General features: G+C 32.3%; 1 protein-coding gene and 1 long non-coding RNA gene across 3 annotated transcripts in view; one reads left to right on the forward strand and one right to left on the reverse strand.

Annotated features, from left to right (window-relative positions):
* Positions 1–486: 486 nt before the first annotated feature.
* The window catches only part of USP38 (ubiquitin specific peptidase 38), a 32049-nt gene continuing 16018 nt past the window's right edge, over positions 487–16517 (reverse strand). For both annotated transcript variants that reach the window (XM_045552208.1, XM_045552209.1), the window contains 5 exons: positions 14744–14937; positions 12094–12187; positions 9284–9390; positions 6755–8117; positions 487–1710 (listed from right to left, as the gene is read on the reverse strand). In XM_045552208.1, coding sequence (XP_045408164.1) covers positions 1549–1710; positions 6755–8117; positions 9284–9390; positions 12094–12187; positions 14744–14937 — 1920 coding nt within the window. In that variant the 3' untranslated portion in view covers positions 487–1548. The remainder of the gene's footprint in view (positions 1711–6754; positions 8118–9283; positions 9391–12093; positions 12188–14743; positions 14938–16517) is intronic.
* On the forward strand, positions 9194–15739 carry LOC123638538. Its single transcript, XR_006735386.1, has 3 exons — positions 9194–9374; positions 14823–14971; positions 15723–15739. It is a non-coding gene; the product is annotated as an uncharacterized LOC123638538 (long non-coding RNA).

Consider the following 16517-nt stretch of genomic DNA (forward strand, 5'->3'; position numbering starts at 1 on the left):
AAGCATGATAAAAATCTTTCTGGTTCATTCATTTATAATCTTGAGTAATTCTGCAAAGAATTTCCAGTTTTTAATCCAATATGTTTTCCTAATCTTCCTGGGGACTAAAAACAGGTTAGGAGTGGGAGGGAGTGGAAAGAAGATGAGGAGTTCTGTTTTTTAGCCACTGCCATAAAGCTCAGGAAAAAGAGAAACCCCAAATCACTAAAGAACATTATTTCCTTAAAATGTTTTCAAAATGAATATGAGACCAATCTTCAGAACAATGTACAACCATGGATAAGTTAAAACCTTTAGGAAGGGGGATAATTGGGATAACTCTTGAATACTGTATAATCAAGACCTAGGAGAATTGACATGTTTCCAGTTTGCTGGCAAAAGAAAATATGGGGAGGTTGGGACTGGCATTGTAACATTTTATATGAAACTATGAAATAGAAACAACTGTGCAAGACACATGACTCAGACAAACAAACACCCCAAATGTACAACTCTAAAAATATGTGATCAATGTTTAATATACTGAGTATTAAGTCACAAAATGAAGAAAGATTTTTTACTTAGCTATGTTCATTTCCTCTGAATTCTTCTAAGAATTAAAAATGAACTATCACATTTATTGATTTAGAACCATCATATTTTTACTTCTGGAAAATCTAATACCTTTCAAAAAGTTATATTTTTAATGTTAGCACAAAAATTACTTCCTAACATTTCATTTTTAAAAAAACTTTTTCGCAGCCAAAGATTCCTATTTTTGAATTACAGTACTGCAAGGCACATACAGAACTCACTTTCTTCAAAACACACAGAAGAGATACTCCCTGAAATAGACTTTTAAAATCCTTGAACAATTAGAAATACTATAAAGTTAGCAATTTTTAGGTAAAAATGTTGCTCCTACAGGATCATGCACCTTTCTTAAAATCAACTCAGCACATATGCATAAATAATCCTTTTTTAAAACATTTGTACTTGCAATGCAAATACAGTGATGCTGAAAACAGCACTAAACGAAATCCTGAAATCCTATAGCTTGATAAAATTTTATGTTATTGCCTTTATTAGAGACTGTATCATCTCTGGTATTTTCAAAGACTTGAATAATGGGGTAACTACATAGAAAATAAAGAATTTTTTGAAAACAATATTTTGTTTACCTCTACCATCAATTTTTTAAAATAAAGAATACTAAATGAATTATATTTTTATGTAGTAAAACTGAAGATAGACCATTGAAGTGCTTCTACCAAATTTAATGCAGCTTAATTAGGGACCAGGTACATATTTTCCTCTGAACATTTTTGGTCAAGCGTGTCTAACCATAAAAGCAAATAGAATTTTAAGAGGTAGATTTTTTTCCCCATGATGCATTTTGTTAATAAATGTATTGTCAAAGAAATAAAAATAAGGACTGAATGTGTTTTCTTAAAGTATAAGGGTCCAAAAGAAAAATAAAAGATAGATATGATATTTGTTACAGTCTGACATTTTAACAGTCATAGTATTGGATGCTTTGTGATCAGTGCATTTTGGACTCTCTCAGAATCAAAATACAAGTCTGCCAACTGTATTAAATCCTCCTCCGCCCCCTCCACCAGTTGGTCCACAGCTTCCTGGTGGGTCATTGTCATCAAATCCATTGGGCCGAAATGAACAGGAGGCAGATGCAGCTTGTAGGGCCCGGGCTCGAGCATTTAACTCCTGTTCCTAAAATTGAAAATAATTTTTATGAAATTAAAATGCTAAATATAATACACGGTATAGCATCTATACAAATATTTTAAAAGTATCTTAATCCTTAGCATCCTTGAAATCTCAATAACTTTAAAAATACTGACCACATCAAATCTTTATCAAACTCTTACCAAATGATATGAAGTACATAATCATCTTTGGAGCAAACTAGGCAGACAGCAAAGTCCTGGTGCAACTCCACAGAACAACAGATCCTAAAAGCCATTCATTCTGTTTCAATAGCTCACTTTACAAGAGAGGAAACTAACACCCCTAGGTCATAAAATTTCTCTACAGAAAACATTACAGCTCTTGCAACATTCTCTAATACACATTGGAATAGATTTTTTTCTAATATACAGAATGTAGAATTCAAAGGTTATCACAATGGATTATCCACTCTCTATCAACTGGAGCTATTCTGGAAGTGGGTGATTACAGTAAAAGGTATAACTATGGGAAGAAGCCTGAATTTTTTCTACCCCTTCCTTAAAACTATTTCTCAATAAATTTGTAAGACAGGTCTCAAAAACCAAAGATAAGTACAATGAAACCTATCTCCTTACATTAATACTTAAAACTTTTCTCTACCAGATTAACAGAACTTTCATCAGAAATCAGTCATATTCATCTAAATGTCAGGGACATATTAGACTATAACACTATTAGGCATTTAGCTTTAAATAGAGCAAATGAGAATAAATAACAGCAAATTCATTTGGCATGGTGTAAAACTGGATTCCAAAACTAGGGGCCCACAAACTCTTTGGAAGAATATGCAAAATATTCTGGTGCCCATTTTTCTGTGAGAGGGTCTATAGCTTTCAAGTGGGGTGGCTAACAATATGGTCTAAAAGCCACTGGTAACAGTATAACCCTTAATTTGTTAGCATAATCATCCTGAAGAACTTTTAAAATACAGTTACCAACAATAACAAAAACTGTATTATTTCCAATTTTTCAAATTAAATCACAATGACTTTGTTCCATCTGCCCAGGTAATACTATGTTATAATTTCTAGATAAATTTATTTAACTATTCTTTTCCCTTCACAAGATGCTCAATTTTTCACTATGAAGAAAAAAATCCAGGCTTACCCTGTTATCTATCCCTCACATTATAGACACCTTATTTCTCAGCAGCATACAGTGCCCGCTGTGTGACTCCCAATACACAAGAATCACATATTTTTAGGGCTGAAAGAGACCTTCAATAAGAAACTCCTGCAACAGAATGACCTAATTAACCTGTCTCTGAAAAAGCTTTTAAAATTTAATTTGCAGCATATCTTACAAACTTTTTGCATCTACTGTGTCATTTATGACATTTATAATTGCTGTCTCCTCTATATAATGTCTACCCACACAGTTATTTTTGAGGTGATACATATTAATTTATTCTTCAATCTGTAAAATTAAAGAATTACAAATGTTTTACAGATAGAAAATAAAAGCCATAGATAGATACAGCAGAAAAGGACACAAAAATAAAAACCAAAATCCTCCTTGCTCTAGCTCTATAACCAATTAAACTATGCAAACAAGCAATGAAACTATGACTCTGTATCTAAGAAATAACATTTGATTTCAGATATAGATATGTTCCCTAATGAGTTAAAACTGAATGAATATGTAAGGTAGAGTTCAAGAAGTTCTGTTCCCAAAAGACACAGCAAATTTTGCCTATACTTTGTTATAAAGTGATTCCCTCCCAGAAACTACGTGGAAGGACACATAAAACATAAAATTAATAACTCCAGTGCTTTCTGACATCTACAAAACCTATTATTTTATTTCAAGACACAGGTTCCCAAAAGAGTAGTATTTCTTTTTTGCTTTGTTATCTGTTTATATAAATATATGGCTGACTGAGAAAAATGTGTGATATTGTTTTCTGAAGATAAGCTTAAACAATGAATAGAAGTAGGAAAAACTGTCTTTCTTCTTACTTAATATAGATAAGAACACTGTGTACAATGTCAAAATTATGATTCTCATAGAATATATAATTTATGCCATAAATTTTATCAAGTATTAAAATTAATTCTAATTTCAATAGTGGACTACACATTTAGTCACAGAAAGTTATTATTGCTTTGGGACAAGTAACTTTCAGTATATTTAGATCTCTCATTCAAGTAAAATTGTTGACATTAAATTAATTCGTTTTTCTTTAAACTGTACACATATATTGTATACTCTTCTGTATATATGTTAAAAAAAATTAAGAAATTAAACTACCACCTCAACCAAAGAAACAAAGGAAAGAAACAAAGCAAGAGAAGACAGAAAGCTGTCTGTGGTGGACGTGGGACAGACGGGGTGGTAATCTTCACGATGCAACCGTGGTGGTACTTACACAATCTTTCTCTCACTGGATCCTAACCAAAGGCATAGTTTTTGTAATCTAGACACTAAAAAAATGCAGATATTCCAAATGGAAGTTGGACTGAAGGAAAAGAAATATATGAAGAGAAAAGCCTGTTCCAAAATTTACTTCGAGATCCACATTTGCATTATTTTCCTATGTGTCAGGCTTGCATACATAGAATACAAAATGGTTTGTCATGTAGGATTTTCTGCCTGGGCTTTTCAAAACCATTAATCCTGCCAATACTAGAAAGAGCAACATTTTTTTCTAACACTTGAAAATCTGGTGTAGCTAGATTTAAATTTAAATGGGGAATCCTAAAATTGAAAAATGAAATCCTAAAAAAAGTAAAATTATCATAAGGTGAGTTTTTAATGTGATTATGAACCCTGCTATGTACTAAAATGGTAAGTTCATTTGTAGTATTGCTTAAGAGCAAAGGAACTCAAAATGTTCACTCCACATCCTTACTTTTACGATTTAAGTTTTTACAGTTGTTTTATAAATCAGTTTAATACCATTTCTTAAAGTTAAAGTTGTGTTCTAATCGAGACATAGTAATCTATTATAAAGCATGACATTTTATAATATAAAGCATTAGCTATGAAATGGACATAAATTTTGAACCATACTTCAAAAATGGATGTAAAAAAAAAAATGGGAATAAGAACAAAAACCCACACATACATGCTCCATGTGTTCGAAATGATAGCTGAAAACTTCTGTATACAAAATCTCAACATGATTTCCCACTGCCTGGCATTTATGAGCATGTTTCATCAGTACAACAGAATAAACATAGAATCTCTTAACACAAATTTAAAATACCAGAATAATTTGGTTAAATGGTATGCTAAAGCTTAAAATTCAAGCCTTTATCAATCACATTACTGTACTTAAAAGTAAATAATCGCAATCTAAATATACTTAAGTTCCTAATTAAGAATGAATATTTATTACTGTGCTTTAAAAAGGCACTTGGATAATGAAGCTTTAATAGCCAGTCTTAATATAGGTAAATAAATACCTTATTGTAAAATTTTGCAATATTGTTTTTTGCATTAAACAACCTTCCAATAAGAAACTTAAGATGGAATTAAAAATGTAAAACACTGAAAAACTGAATTTACAAAATACATAAAGCTTTTTCTTTATACTAACATAAGAGCCTTAAAATAATAATGAAAACAATGACTCCTCATGCTCAAATACTGTATAATCAGAAAGTAATGAAGGAAATGGCAAGGTAGTTAAACTGGAAAATCATTTAGAGCTAGGTTGTAATGTAAGTAGCTGTTACGGCCATAAAAGCATTAGGCATTACAATCTCAGAAATTAGAGTAGTTTCTTATCTTTCGAAACCCACATTTCTCCTTTGATAAATATATTTCACCCAATCACTGATAACACAAACATTTCTAAAAGTCAAGATTGCACTAGGTCTTATTGTCTATATTTTACATTACAGAAATTTTCTATTTCAACTTAACCCTCTTCCCCTCATTCCACCTCTCTAATCTTCAAGAATCACAATTAATTACTAGTGCTTACAGGATATCCAGTAAGAAGGACATAGTTGAACACATTCTATTTTTATTACCTTAATCACAGGCCATCTGACTGGATGTCAGATGAGTCTTTGGTAGTGCATCAGTTCTAACAAATATTCTGAATTTCCATTTTTTTTCTGTAAAGTTTATTGTTTTTGTGTTACTCTATAATACTGCTGTACTTTTTTAAATAAAAATGTATCATGCATCATTATTTGAGTATTTTATAATGTATATTTGAAAGCTTTTGAGAAAATTTTCCTCTAAACATCAATACTATAGTGGCCCATTTCTTCTCTTATTCTATCTGTATCTTTTAGGAATTTTCCGACTTTCAAACACAAAATTTTTAGAAATTTACTCATTTAAACTCAAAATCACTTGGGACTACTCAATATACCTACAATTTCCCCCATAACTTACTACTGATCTTTTATGTTGAGAGCAAGTTGGCTGGTTTCAAAGAAAAAACTTTCAGAAAGACTTTTATTAACTTTAAAGTAATAAAATCACTAACTCCTTAAAAAAGTGTATTTATCAATAAATTCATCTCATGAAACTTTTATTCCATGGCTTTTATTAATTGTTCTGTTATCTCCTTGGTTTTACTGACCAGGTCCTCAAAAAATACAAATATCCTTTCTTTATACTACCTTTTAGTGTTCTTTATCTTATCCACTTGAATGTCAATAAATAGCCCTTAAAATATTTACACAAAGATCTTTCAGGAATAAATACCAAATTTAGCAGTTGTTTCTCCTCAGGTGAGACTAAGGGGAAGAAGGAGGATACTTCCATTCTATCAAACTTTGTATATTTCTGTGTGATATGATTTTATAATGAACACGTTTGTAAATAAAAATAAATAAGGTCTTCTATATTGCATCTAATTGCCACTTTTAATAATTAATTCACAATATTAGAAAGTAAGACAGTTTTATTATACAGGTTCAGCTCATTTCATATAAATCCAGACTCAAGTTTCAGAGTTCCTTGAAAACATTTAAGTTAGGTTTCAAAATTAGGGTACTCATTTAACCAACTGCCAATTATTTAATATTTTCCACAAATACTAAAGCTTGTATTTCCAACTTACCTGTAAATATAGTTTATTATCTTTCGTTATAGCATCCATAAGTTCTTTCTGTAGAGGTGGGTCTCCATTTATCCAGAGTCCACTGGTTGGATTATTACCACTTAACCCATTAGTGCTGTTCTGTTTTTTATACAAAAGAACATAAGCTGTGTCCTTTGGAAATCTACTCGTAATTTTCTGGACTGACTGAAATGAAGTAAATGTCACTCTACTGTCATTAAATAAAAACCATTCTTTTGACATTTCCTTATTTTCCAAATCCTGTTCAATAATTGCACTGGGACTATCTCTCCCTAGTAAATGACTCTGGGAGGATGCTAATGCCAGAGTTTCAGACTGATGGCACATCTGGTATGAAGACTCTGTACCTGTGACATTTCTGGCATAAGAATAGTAATGCCCACTTTCAGAGGATATACCAGAGTGAACGACAACAGAACTTAACAGATAGGGCACCAATTTTGGGCAGCAAGCTTCTTCAGTCCCAGAAGGCTTTAATTTTTTAGCTAGGTTCTCACTAATATCAGTGAAGCCAACATCTACAGACCAACGTTCTGACAATGAAGAGAAAGAAGTAGTTCTTTTAACTGGCAACTCCAAAACCAGTGGCAGTGACACGTTGTCTAAAATTTTTCTTCTCACATGATACTTCTGATCATAAGAAAATCTCAGGAGAGTAAGAATAAGGTATTCAGGTTCCTCCGTGATTTGCATAGTTTTCTCAGCATTCTGCAGAGAGGCACAGTTTTCACAATAATATTGGTTGTCACCAGTAAGAATCTCTGGAGCCAAAAAATAATTTAGTAAGTCAGTTACTGAAGGTGTGGTTTCACCTCCTGGTTTCTGAGGTACATCTTTATTAACAAGAATCTTGTTAGATTCATTAGGGACAGAAGTGTTTTCAGTACAGTAAAACTCATCAGGAGGACTGCCTATTGTTCTTTCATTCACAACCGAGTCACAGATAAAGGCAGCTGTTGCAGGATTATAAACTACTGGTTCTTCTGAAGGACCCGGTACAGTGGCTTGCATTAGACCACCATCTTGTGTATTGGGTGATGATGCTGGACCTTGGAAAGACAAGTTTTCCATAGAAGAGGAAGGACAAAAGGCAAGTGAGAGATCTGTAAAGGCTTCTACTTTTTGTGAGGTACTCCTGCAGTTCAAACAACATATGTGAGTCTGTAGTTTTCCTCCAAACATTTTTTCTATTAAAGTCTTCTCACCGTCACTTGTGCAAGGGGTCTCTGTTAGTACAGCTGCTTTATTATCGACTTCCTGTAAAGAAGTTTCACTGTATCCCAGACTTCCAGGAGGCTTATGTGAGGACTGAACTTTCAAGATCTTTTCTTCTTCATGGAGCCTGCAGGAGAATATATCATTATATAGCTACTTCATTTAAGTTTAAATGTCATTTCTATTTAAAAATATTGCTGGTTTATATAAATAGCCAAGTTATTTTCATTACATATAATGCTTAATTTAAAAAAATGAAGTTTTTCCTCTTTTAATCAAAAAGAGTGTTTAATAGTTCAAGAATGCAGAAGAGAAGTTAGGGGGCTATTACTACTCTATATTCTCATTAAACCTTCTTCATACTGCTATTTTATGGCACTTATTACATTATAGTTATTATATTTCTGTCTGCCTGGCATATCATAGTAAGTCTAGCACAAAGAAACCACCAAATAGATCCTGTGTTGAAAGGAAGGAAGGCTGCACATGGTGAGCCCAACTAACTTCACTAGTCATACAACAGAAGAGAGCAAAGACAGAGAGGTACAAGAAGATAATAGTTTTATTAACTAAGTGGTTAGGAGCCAGTAAAATATACCAAACCCATATAGCTATGTACTTGTCTAAAGGAATGACTTAACTTTTTTGGTCCCGGGACTCCTTTATACTCTTAAAAATAACTAAAAAAAACACAAGAACTTTATGTGGGTTATATCTATCAACATTTACTGTACTCAAAAACTGAGAATAAAACCAATAACATATTAACACATTTAGAAAAATAATGAATCCATTTCATGTTAATATAAATAACATTTTGAAAATGAAACATAGTTATATTTTCTAAAACCAAAAACAAATAAGAAGAATGGCAGTGTTTTACATTTTGCAAATATTTTAAGTATCTGGCTTAATTGGAGACAGCTAGATCCTCATATTTTCTCTGCATTCTATCTACTGTTATATGTTTTTTTGGATGAAGCATATAAAGGAAATCTGGCCTCACACAGATATTTAGTTGAAAAAGCGAAGGCCTCACAGACTCCTAAAAGTGTTTTGGGAATCCTTAGGGGTCCTTGTATCACACTTTGAGAACAGATGGATAAAGAAAGAAAACCCAAAACAGAAACCAAATAAAAAACAAAAGAAATCTTAAAAAACATACAATAAATACAGGAATATTTTAAAGATTAACACTTGAAATATGTTTTAAAAGGTAGAGACAATACTAAGCAGAAATAAACTGTTATGAAATGATACAATTCAAATCATAATTTTAAAAATACTTTTTACCTGTCTAGCAGAAACCTGAGGTATTCAGAACAATCTTGCTGTGACCTGGGAGTAAACCATGGAGGTCTGGAAGCCTCAAAGAATATCCGAGGTGCATATGCTTCTCTCTTTTGACAGCAGTAGAGAAAATACAAGATACACACCATGAAATAAGTAACTGAAATCTTAATATACAATGTTTAGTGAAGATCACTTAAAATTACATTGTACTCAGCCTTTACTAAAAAGTGCCAGACATGGCGGCAACTAAGGAGCAGATAAAATGAGTTAGAAATAAATTTAGTTAACCTTTGGTCCTAACTTCTCACTCTGAAGAGAATACAGAGCTAGAAAAATTATGTGACTTGTCCAAGGTCAGACAGCTACATGAATGGTACAGGGGATTACATTAGAACCTAAGTCACTAATACTTGATGTAATGTTCCTGTCATTATCCCTCTATGACACTCATGTGACTGAGTTCACAATTTTTAAAAAAATCAAATCAGAAAAAGATATGTTAAAGAATATATATCTTCAACAAAGTAATAAGGGGAATACTCTATAGAGTCATGCATATGTACTTGAGGTGAAAATTTCCTTGACGGGGGGGTACACGTCAGAAATGTGCAGAATGTAAGCACACCAGTTAGGGACCTTGCTGATTTTTTTTCTTTTAAGTAGAGAGGCAGTTTAGACTAGTAGTTGATCATATATTCTGGAGTAAGCTAGGTTCAAATCCTAAATTTTGCCATGACAAACGAAAAAAAAAGAAAACCTGAAAAGGTATCTGAAAAGATGTGATTATAATTTGAAACTTTGGATTTCTCCCAACCCTTTTTTTTTTTAAATTTCAGCATATTATGGGGGTACAAAAGTTTAGATTACGTATATCGCCCTTGCCCCCACCTCTCCCCCATCAGAGCTTTAAGCGTGTCCATCCCCTAGATGATGCGCATCACACTCATTATGTATGTATACACCCATCCCCTCCTCCTCCACATCTGCCCCACACCCAATTAATGTTATTCCTAAATGTGCTCTTAGGTGATGATCAGTGAAACCAATTTGATGGTGAGTACATGTGGTGCTTATTTTTCCATTTTTGGGATACTTCACTTAGTAGAATGTCTCCCAACACTTTGAATATTTATGGCATATGACAATGGAGTCCTCAGTTAAGGAAAATTTTACCCAAGTTAGGGGTGTTTATAGCATTTTGAAGAAAGTTTAGCATACTGGTTGAGCATGGGCTTCAGAGCCATTTGGTTCATATCCCAATCCTGCTACTTGTGTGCATGACCCTGAGCAGATAACTTAAGCCTAGTTTCTTCATTTGTAAAAGGGGGATATACCTTATAAATTGCCTGATAGCTTGGTTTTAAAGATTAAAAGATAAAAGACTTAGCAAAGGGGCTAAAAAATTTCAAATGCTCAACAAATGTTAGCTTTATTAATTATAAGAAAAAAAAGACTTTTCAATTATATAGGGAAATCTACCTACCTAAAATAATCCCTGTCAGTCTGTTACCAGAGAGGGTCTCAGTTGTGGCAGAACTTGAATTAGGCTCCTGTTAATGTCTATTCTTTTCTTGGGAGCAGGGAAACCTCCCCTAAGGTTTTATTCCTAGTAGCTCTGATTTAGTAAGTTAATATAGTTTGGATAGCTGTATAAATATATATAACATATGTATTATATAGTAAATACAAACCAGTGATAAAGCAAGTACAGAAATCAATTTACTAAGCAACAATGGGGGAGTGAGGAAAGGAGGTAGTTTTCACTGTTTTCATTTTCCTTGTTCCTAAAATGTTAAATTTAATTTGTGAACACATTTCCCCCCAGGTAAAGAATAATAAAATTATCTCTTTGAGTAAATTACTACTCATAAACCATCATTATCATCCCATATGTCAATCCTGGCTCAATTCTTTCCATTTAAGAAGTTGTACTTGAGGTATTTCTCAGCTTATGGATAGAAAACAAGGCATTCCCATCAACTGAATCCTGTCAATTCTGAATCTCTCTTCTCTTTTAGCCCTAACGACTGCTCATGTAGACCTCTGTGAGACAAAGGCAATCAGAATAAAACCAGAAAATAATAATAATATATATTATATATAAATGATATATAATATTCATGTGTATAGGCTCAAAACCTAACCCCTAAGTTCGCCGTACGTGAGGATTCCTCTTTGAATGTTTATCAAGAGACTACATAAAGTGTCTCTCAATAAATGTCTTTTGAGTGAATATTTACTATACGTGACCTTCTTTGCCCTTAGCATAAATTAATCTCCTTAGATTATTTTGTGGACATAAAAGATCACAAAATTTTAACCTCTATAACTTAAGATAAACGGAACTACAGAGATCTTTAGTCATAATGAAAGGGTATATACAAGAAAAGAGAGAAAAAGGAAGTCTAGGTACTACAAAATTATTTTAGTTACTCATTATTGCACAAATCTATTAATTTAGTATCTGTAAGCTATTAAAGATGCATTTAAAAAGAATTCTTCCTGAAGAAGCTTTATTTGTTGGATAGGAAATCAGATCTTATTTGCATTAATTTTTAGAACAATGGGTCTGAATAATATTCATCTATAAGAATGGGAAGCAGAGGGAAAAAATAAAAACTTAGGGCATATGCCGATATCTAGATATTTTAGGCAGCACCTCTTTAGCACTTCTAAGTAGATTTGTTGTGTTAGGTGAGATGTGTGATAGATATATTTGTTCATCAGTTAAAAAAGTTCAGTATAATGTAAAGTATAAAAAATATTACCAATGCAGTTAACATAAACATACTACACACATATATACTCACCTGTGTATGAGCCAAAAAGGCAAAAAGATGCTGTAATTTTTTCATTAATGAATTGCATCCATTTAAATTTAACGATAATACTTGTCTCCTGAAACTGAAAGAGAATAAAATATAATGATTTATGTATATATGTGTATACACACATGCATTTTTGAAAAGACTTTTTAAAAGCTAAAAGGAAGTTAGTTCAAGAACTTACTATCCTCCAAGTAAAACTTCACTTACTTGATGGCCCTTTACCTAATAAAGTTACCACCTATAATACAGTAAAGAAGGAAGCAGAGAACGACGATAAGTGAACACTTACTATATGGCCTGGCACTGGCCTATGTGCTGTCACATATTATGCCTATTTTCTAGCAAACAGAAATAGGTTAAGCTATTAATTTATAGCTTAAGTAACTTATAAATTCTTTCAAATCTGCATGAAATAAAAAATATGCTATCATAAAAAAGCACTATGAAGTTAAAGTGATTTAAAGAGTGTGACAGTAGTACAGCATGAGAAAAGGATAAATTATTCAAAAAATAGTAAAGGAACAATTGGGTATCCATTTGGGAAAAAATGGAGCTAGATAAGATTTTATGTCCTTATAGATGCCAAAGGAATAATTCACTAAATGTAAAACACAAAACTACTGAAGTATTTAAAATAAAAAAGAGGAAAAACTTTAGAGGGTGAAGGCTTTTTAAAATCCAGACACTGTAAATGAAAAGTGGCAGATTAAACTACATAAAATAAAAAATTATAAATAAAATACTCCATGAATTTGAGCCACATGACTAGAAGGAAGCATGTTAACAACAAAGGATTATCATCCAGAATATATATAAATCAACATGAAAATGAAAAAGACCCAACAAAAAGATGTACAAAGAAAAGGTTATTTAGAAGAGAAACACAAATCAATTAAACAAAAACAGAGAGGGAAAAACACTATAATGGTCAGCCATATGCAAATTAAAACAAAAAAACATTTTTCCCCAGATTAGGAAAAATTTAAAAGGTTGATTTGCTGGTAGAGATATGTGGTCATAGGTACAATAATATATTAGCATATGAGTTTAAAATGCTATAGCCTTTTTGGAAGGCAATTTGTGTCTAATCAAAGAAAATCCTCTATATCTGCATATGGGCAGAAGATTTTAATTACAAACAAAACAACCTATTATTCATCAACAGGAATATGATTAAATACATCATGGCATAACCATTTACTCAGAATGACACATCTATGTTGCCTTAAAATGGGAATATTTCCAGCACAAATTATTAAATGATAAAAGCAAGTAGCTAGAAAAGAATATAAAAATAAAATTCTCTGCAAATTTTTTTTTAAAAAGCAATGCATTTGTTTTTATATTAGGTACAAACTCATAACTGTACAAAAAAAAGATCTGGAACAATGAACACAAAACTGTTAAGAAATTACCTTTGAGAATGGGAGTGTCTGATTTTTATCCTATATACGTCTAAATTTAATTTTTTTAAAAACCATAAAAAATTCACATATTACTTAAGAAATAAAATATGCTGTCTTCTTATTTAATAATACTATGCTGTATTATTGGCCACTTTTCAGTAAGAAGTGCTCTTTTATTTGCTCTTGCCAGTTACAATTGCTTTGGGTCTCTGTTTTCTCTGTCATCTGTAAAATGAGATGTCTGGACTAGATGACCTCTGGTGATAAGATATGGATTCTTTCAGTCTTCTGCCTGGTATCACTTACATATAAGAGTATACACCTTTTCTTTAAAAAAAAAAAAAATTCCAAATACAAACAGACCAAAAAAGAAAACAAAACACTAAACCAAACCCAAACTACCTGAGTACTGATATTATAATCTAAGGCCAAAAAATAAAGCTAACTCTACATTTCATTGTTTATGATTCCTCTAGGCAGGCATGACAACTTGCAAAAGTTTATTATTTGTAAACAAACATCTTTGGGCAAGTTCCATGAATACTTTGTTGGTAATGAGAAAAAAATTCAACCATGTTTTTGGCTTTCAAGAAGTTTATCATTATTTTGTACCTTCACAAACAGCATTCACATAACTAACAACCTTTGATTCTCTGGTTGCAAAAAAAAAATGGATTTTAAAATAAATCCATAAGAAGGCAAAGAAACTTGCTGGTTTAGATATCTATTCAGTAACTATTGTCTTGGGGTGGGAAGCAGAGCTTAAATTTCTTAAATATCAAAAAAGAAGTTGTTTATCTGATAAACAACAAAACATCTACAAGCAGATAAAACTAAAAATGATCTCAAAAGATATATAGGTTAAAAAAAAAATACACTGTCCTATGGGATAACAGCAAAGTATTCCAGGATACTTAAACTTTTTGGAAGAGGCTTGCTTAATTCCTCTGTGACACTATTAAATATCAAGTCAGAGTAATTAAAAAATAGTGGGATTCTAAATGCAATGCACAATATAAATCGTGAAGAAGAATTTATATAAGTTAATATTTTAATAGTTTCTGAGCACTAAAAGCCATTTCATTTCTCAATAAGGCAATATAAGAAATGTTAACACATTTGTGCTACTGATAAGAAATAATGTGTAGATAATTCCACCATCATACATTTCATTAGTATGTATCAATTTCTACAGTTAAAATCAAAATACTCAAATTTAAACTTACTCTGTGGCCATAAACAATGCCTGTATAACACTGTTCATATAACATGTATTTCCTAGGTTAATTAAACCAGTTTTCCCAGTTTCAGATTTTCCAGAAAGTCTAGACAAGCAAGATGCCAAAGAATTGGATTGAGAAGTCCAGGCACTTTGATTGAGAATCAACTTAATCTTCTCTTCACTGGGCTTAGGGAAATCCTATAGATAATAAAGAGGAAAAACTGTTTAAAAGGTAAAAACTATTTTTATTATTAAATTAATTAACACCATAAAGAAGATTCTTATATTGACATTTGAACTTTCTTTTCTCCCACTTAGTTTTGAAATCACTAATAGTATTTGGCAAGTCATCAAAAAATCAAATTACACTGCATAGCAAAAATAAATATTTCCTAGTGGCAGAGTTTATCAAATTGAAGAACATTTAAAAATCAGGAATTCTAGTCATATCTGAACAATTTATGTTCCTTATTTGCCAGCAAAATGTTCACAAAATACAACTCAGAGATCAGAGAGTATACTGCAGTGCTATGCAAAGGCAGCTGAATAAAGACTTAAATTAGCACACAATTGAATAAGCTAAACAGTAAATAATTTACTTTCAAATTTTGTAATAAAAATGTCCCCTTTTCATTCATTATTTATATTTACTCAGGATTAACACTTAGGAATAAAAGCCCAAAGTAATTAGGGGATGAAAAATGAAAGCATCTAAGCACAATGACCTCTAACTTTGAAAAAGAAAATTCAATCTCATGTTTAACCATATAGAAAATTATTACAACATACAGATTCTTCTTATCCACTCTGTGAAGTATGAGATAAAATTTTAAGTGTAAATGATTTCAAGCATGAGTGGAGCACTGGAAAATAAGGAAAGCAGGCAAAATCATTAGTGCCTTTTTGGACTGCCATAACCATTTGGTCTTAGAAAACAAATATTTTCTGAAGTAATTTTAATCTAATTTTTTCTTTGTTTACAGCTAAGAGAAAGTGCTCTCCTCAGGCTAAGGGTGAGTCCTTTGCTTCTTCTGAGCCTATATAAGTTATCAGAATTTTCAACATGAAAAGCACTGAAAAGCTGAAGAATGGCAATCAATTCACAAGTGTAACAGCTCAGCTTTCTTCTGTGGGCAGTGACGCTATAGAAAGAGATTGACATTACTATCAAATCCATGACAGAATGCTCCTGTCCATAATTTACTTCTGAAGTGTCAAAGTGTCATACCAGTGGTACATACTGATTGTTTAACAGTCTTGTGTTCCAGGGTCAACCATAACCAGTTTGATTTAGATATACAGTAAAAAGATTTCTATTAATAATAACTCATGATTAAGTCTGGCTAAGTTCTCTAGTTCTTTTGTTATACCCTTATTATACAGTAAGTTTACTAAGAGGAAGGTGTGGTTACTGTGACCCTTTTTTTTTTTTTTTTGGAGACGGAGTCTCACTCTGTTGCCCAGGCTAGAGTGCCGTGGTGTCAGCCTAGCTCACAGCAACCTCAAACTCCTGGGCTCAAGCAATCCTCCTGCCTCAGCCTCCTGAGTAGCTGGGACTACAGGCATGCGCCACCATGCCTGGCTAATTTTTTCTATATATATTTTTAGTTGTCCATATAATTTCTTTCTATTTTTAGTAGAGATGGGGTCTCGCTCTTGCTCAGGCTGGTCTCGAACTCCTGTGCTCAAAGGATCCACCTGCCTCGGCCTCCCAGAGTGCTAGGATTACAGGCGTGAGCCACCGCGCCCGGCCATGTGACCCATTTTTTAACACAAAC

This window comes from Lemur catta, chromosome 5 (genome assembly GCF_020740605.2).
Source record: "Lemur catta isolate mLemCat1 chromosome 5, mLemCat1.pri, whole genome shotgun sequence".
Classification (NCBI taxonomy): domain Eukaryota; kingdom Metazoa; phylum Chordata; class Mammalia; order Primates; family Lemuridae; genus Lemur; species Lemur catta.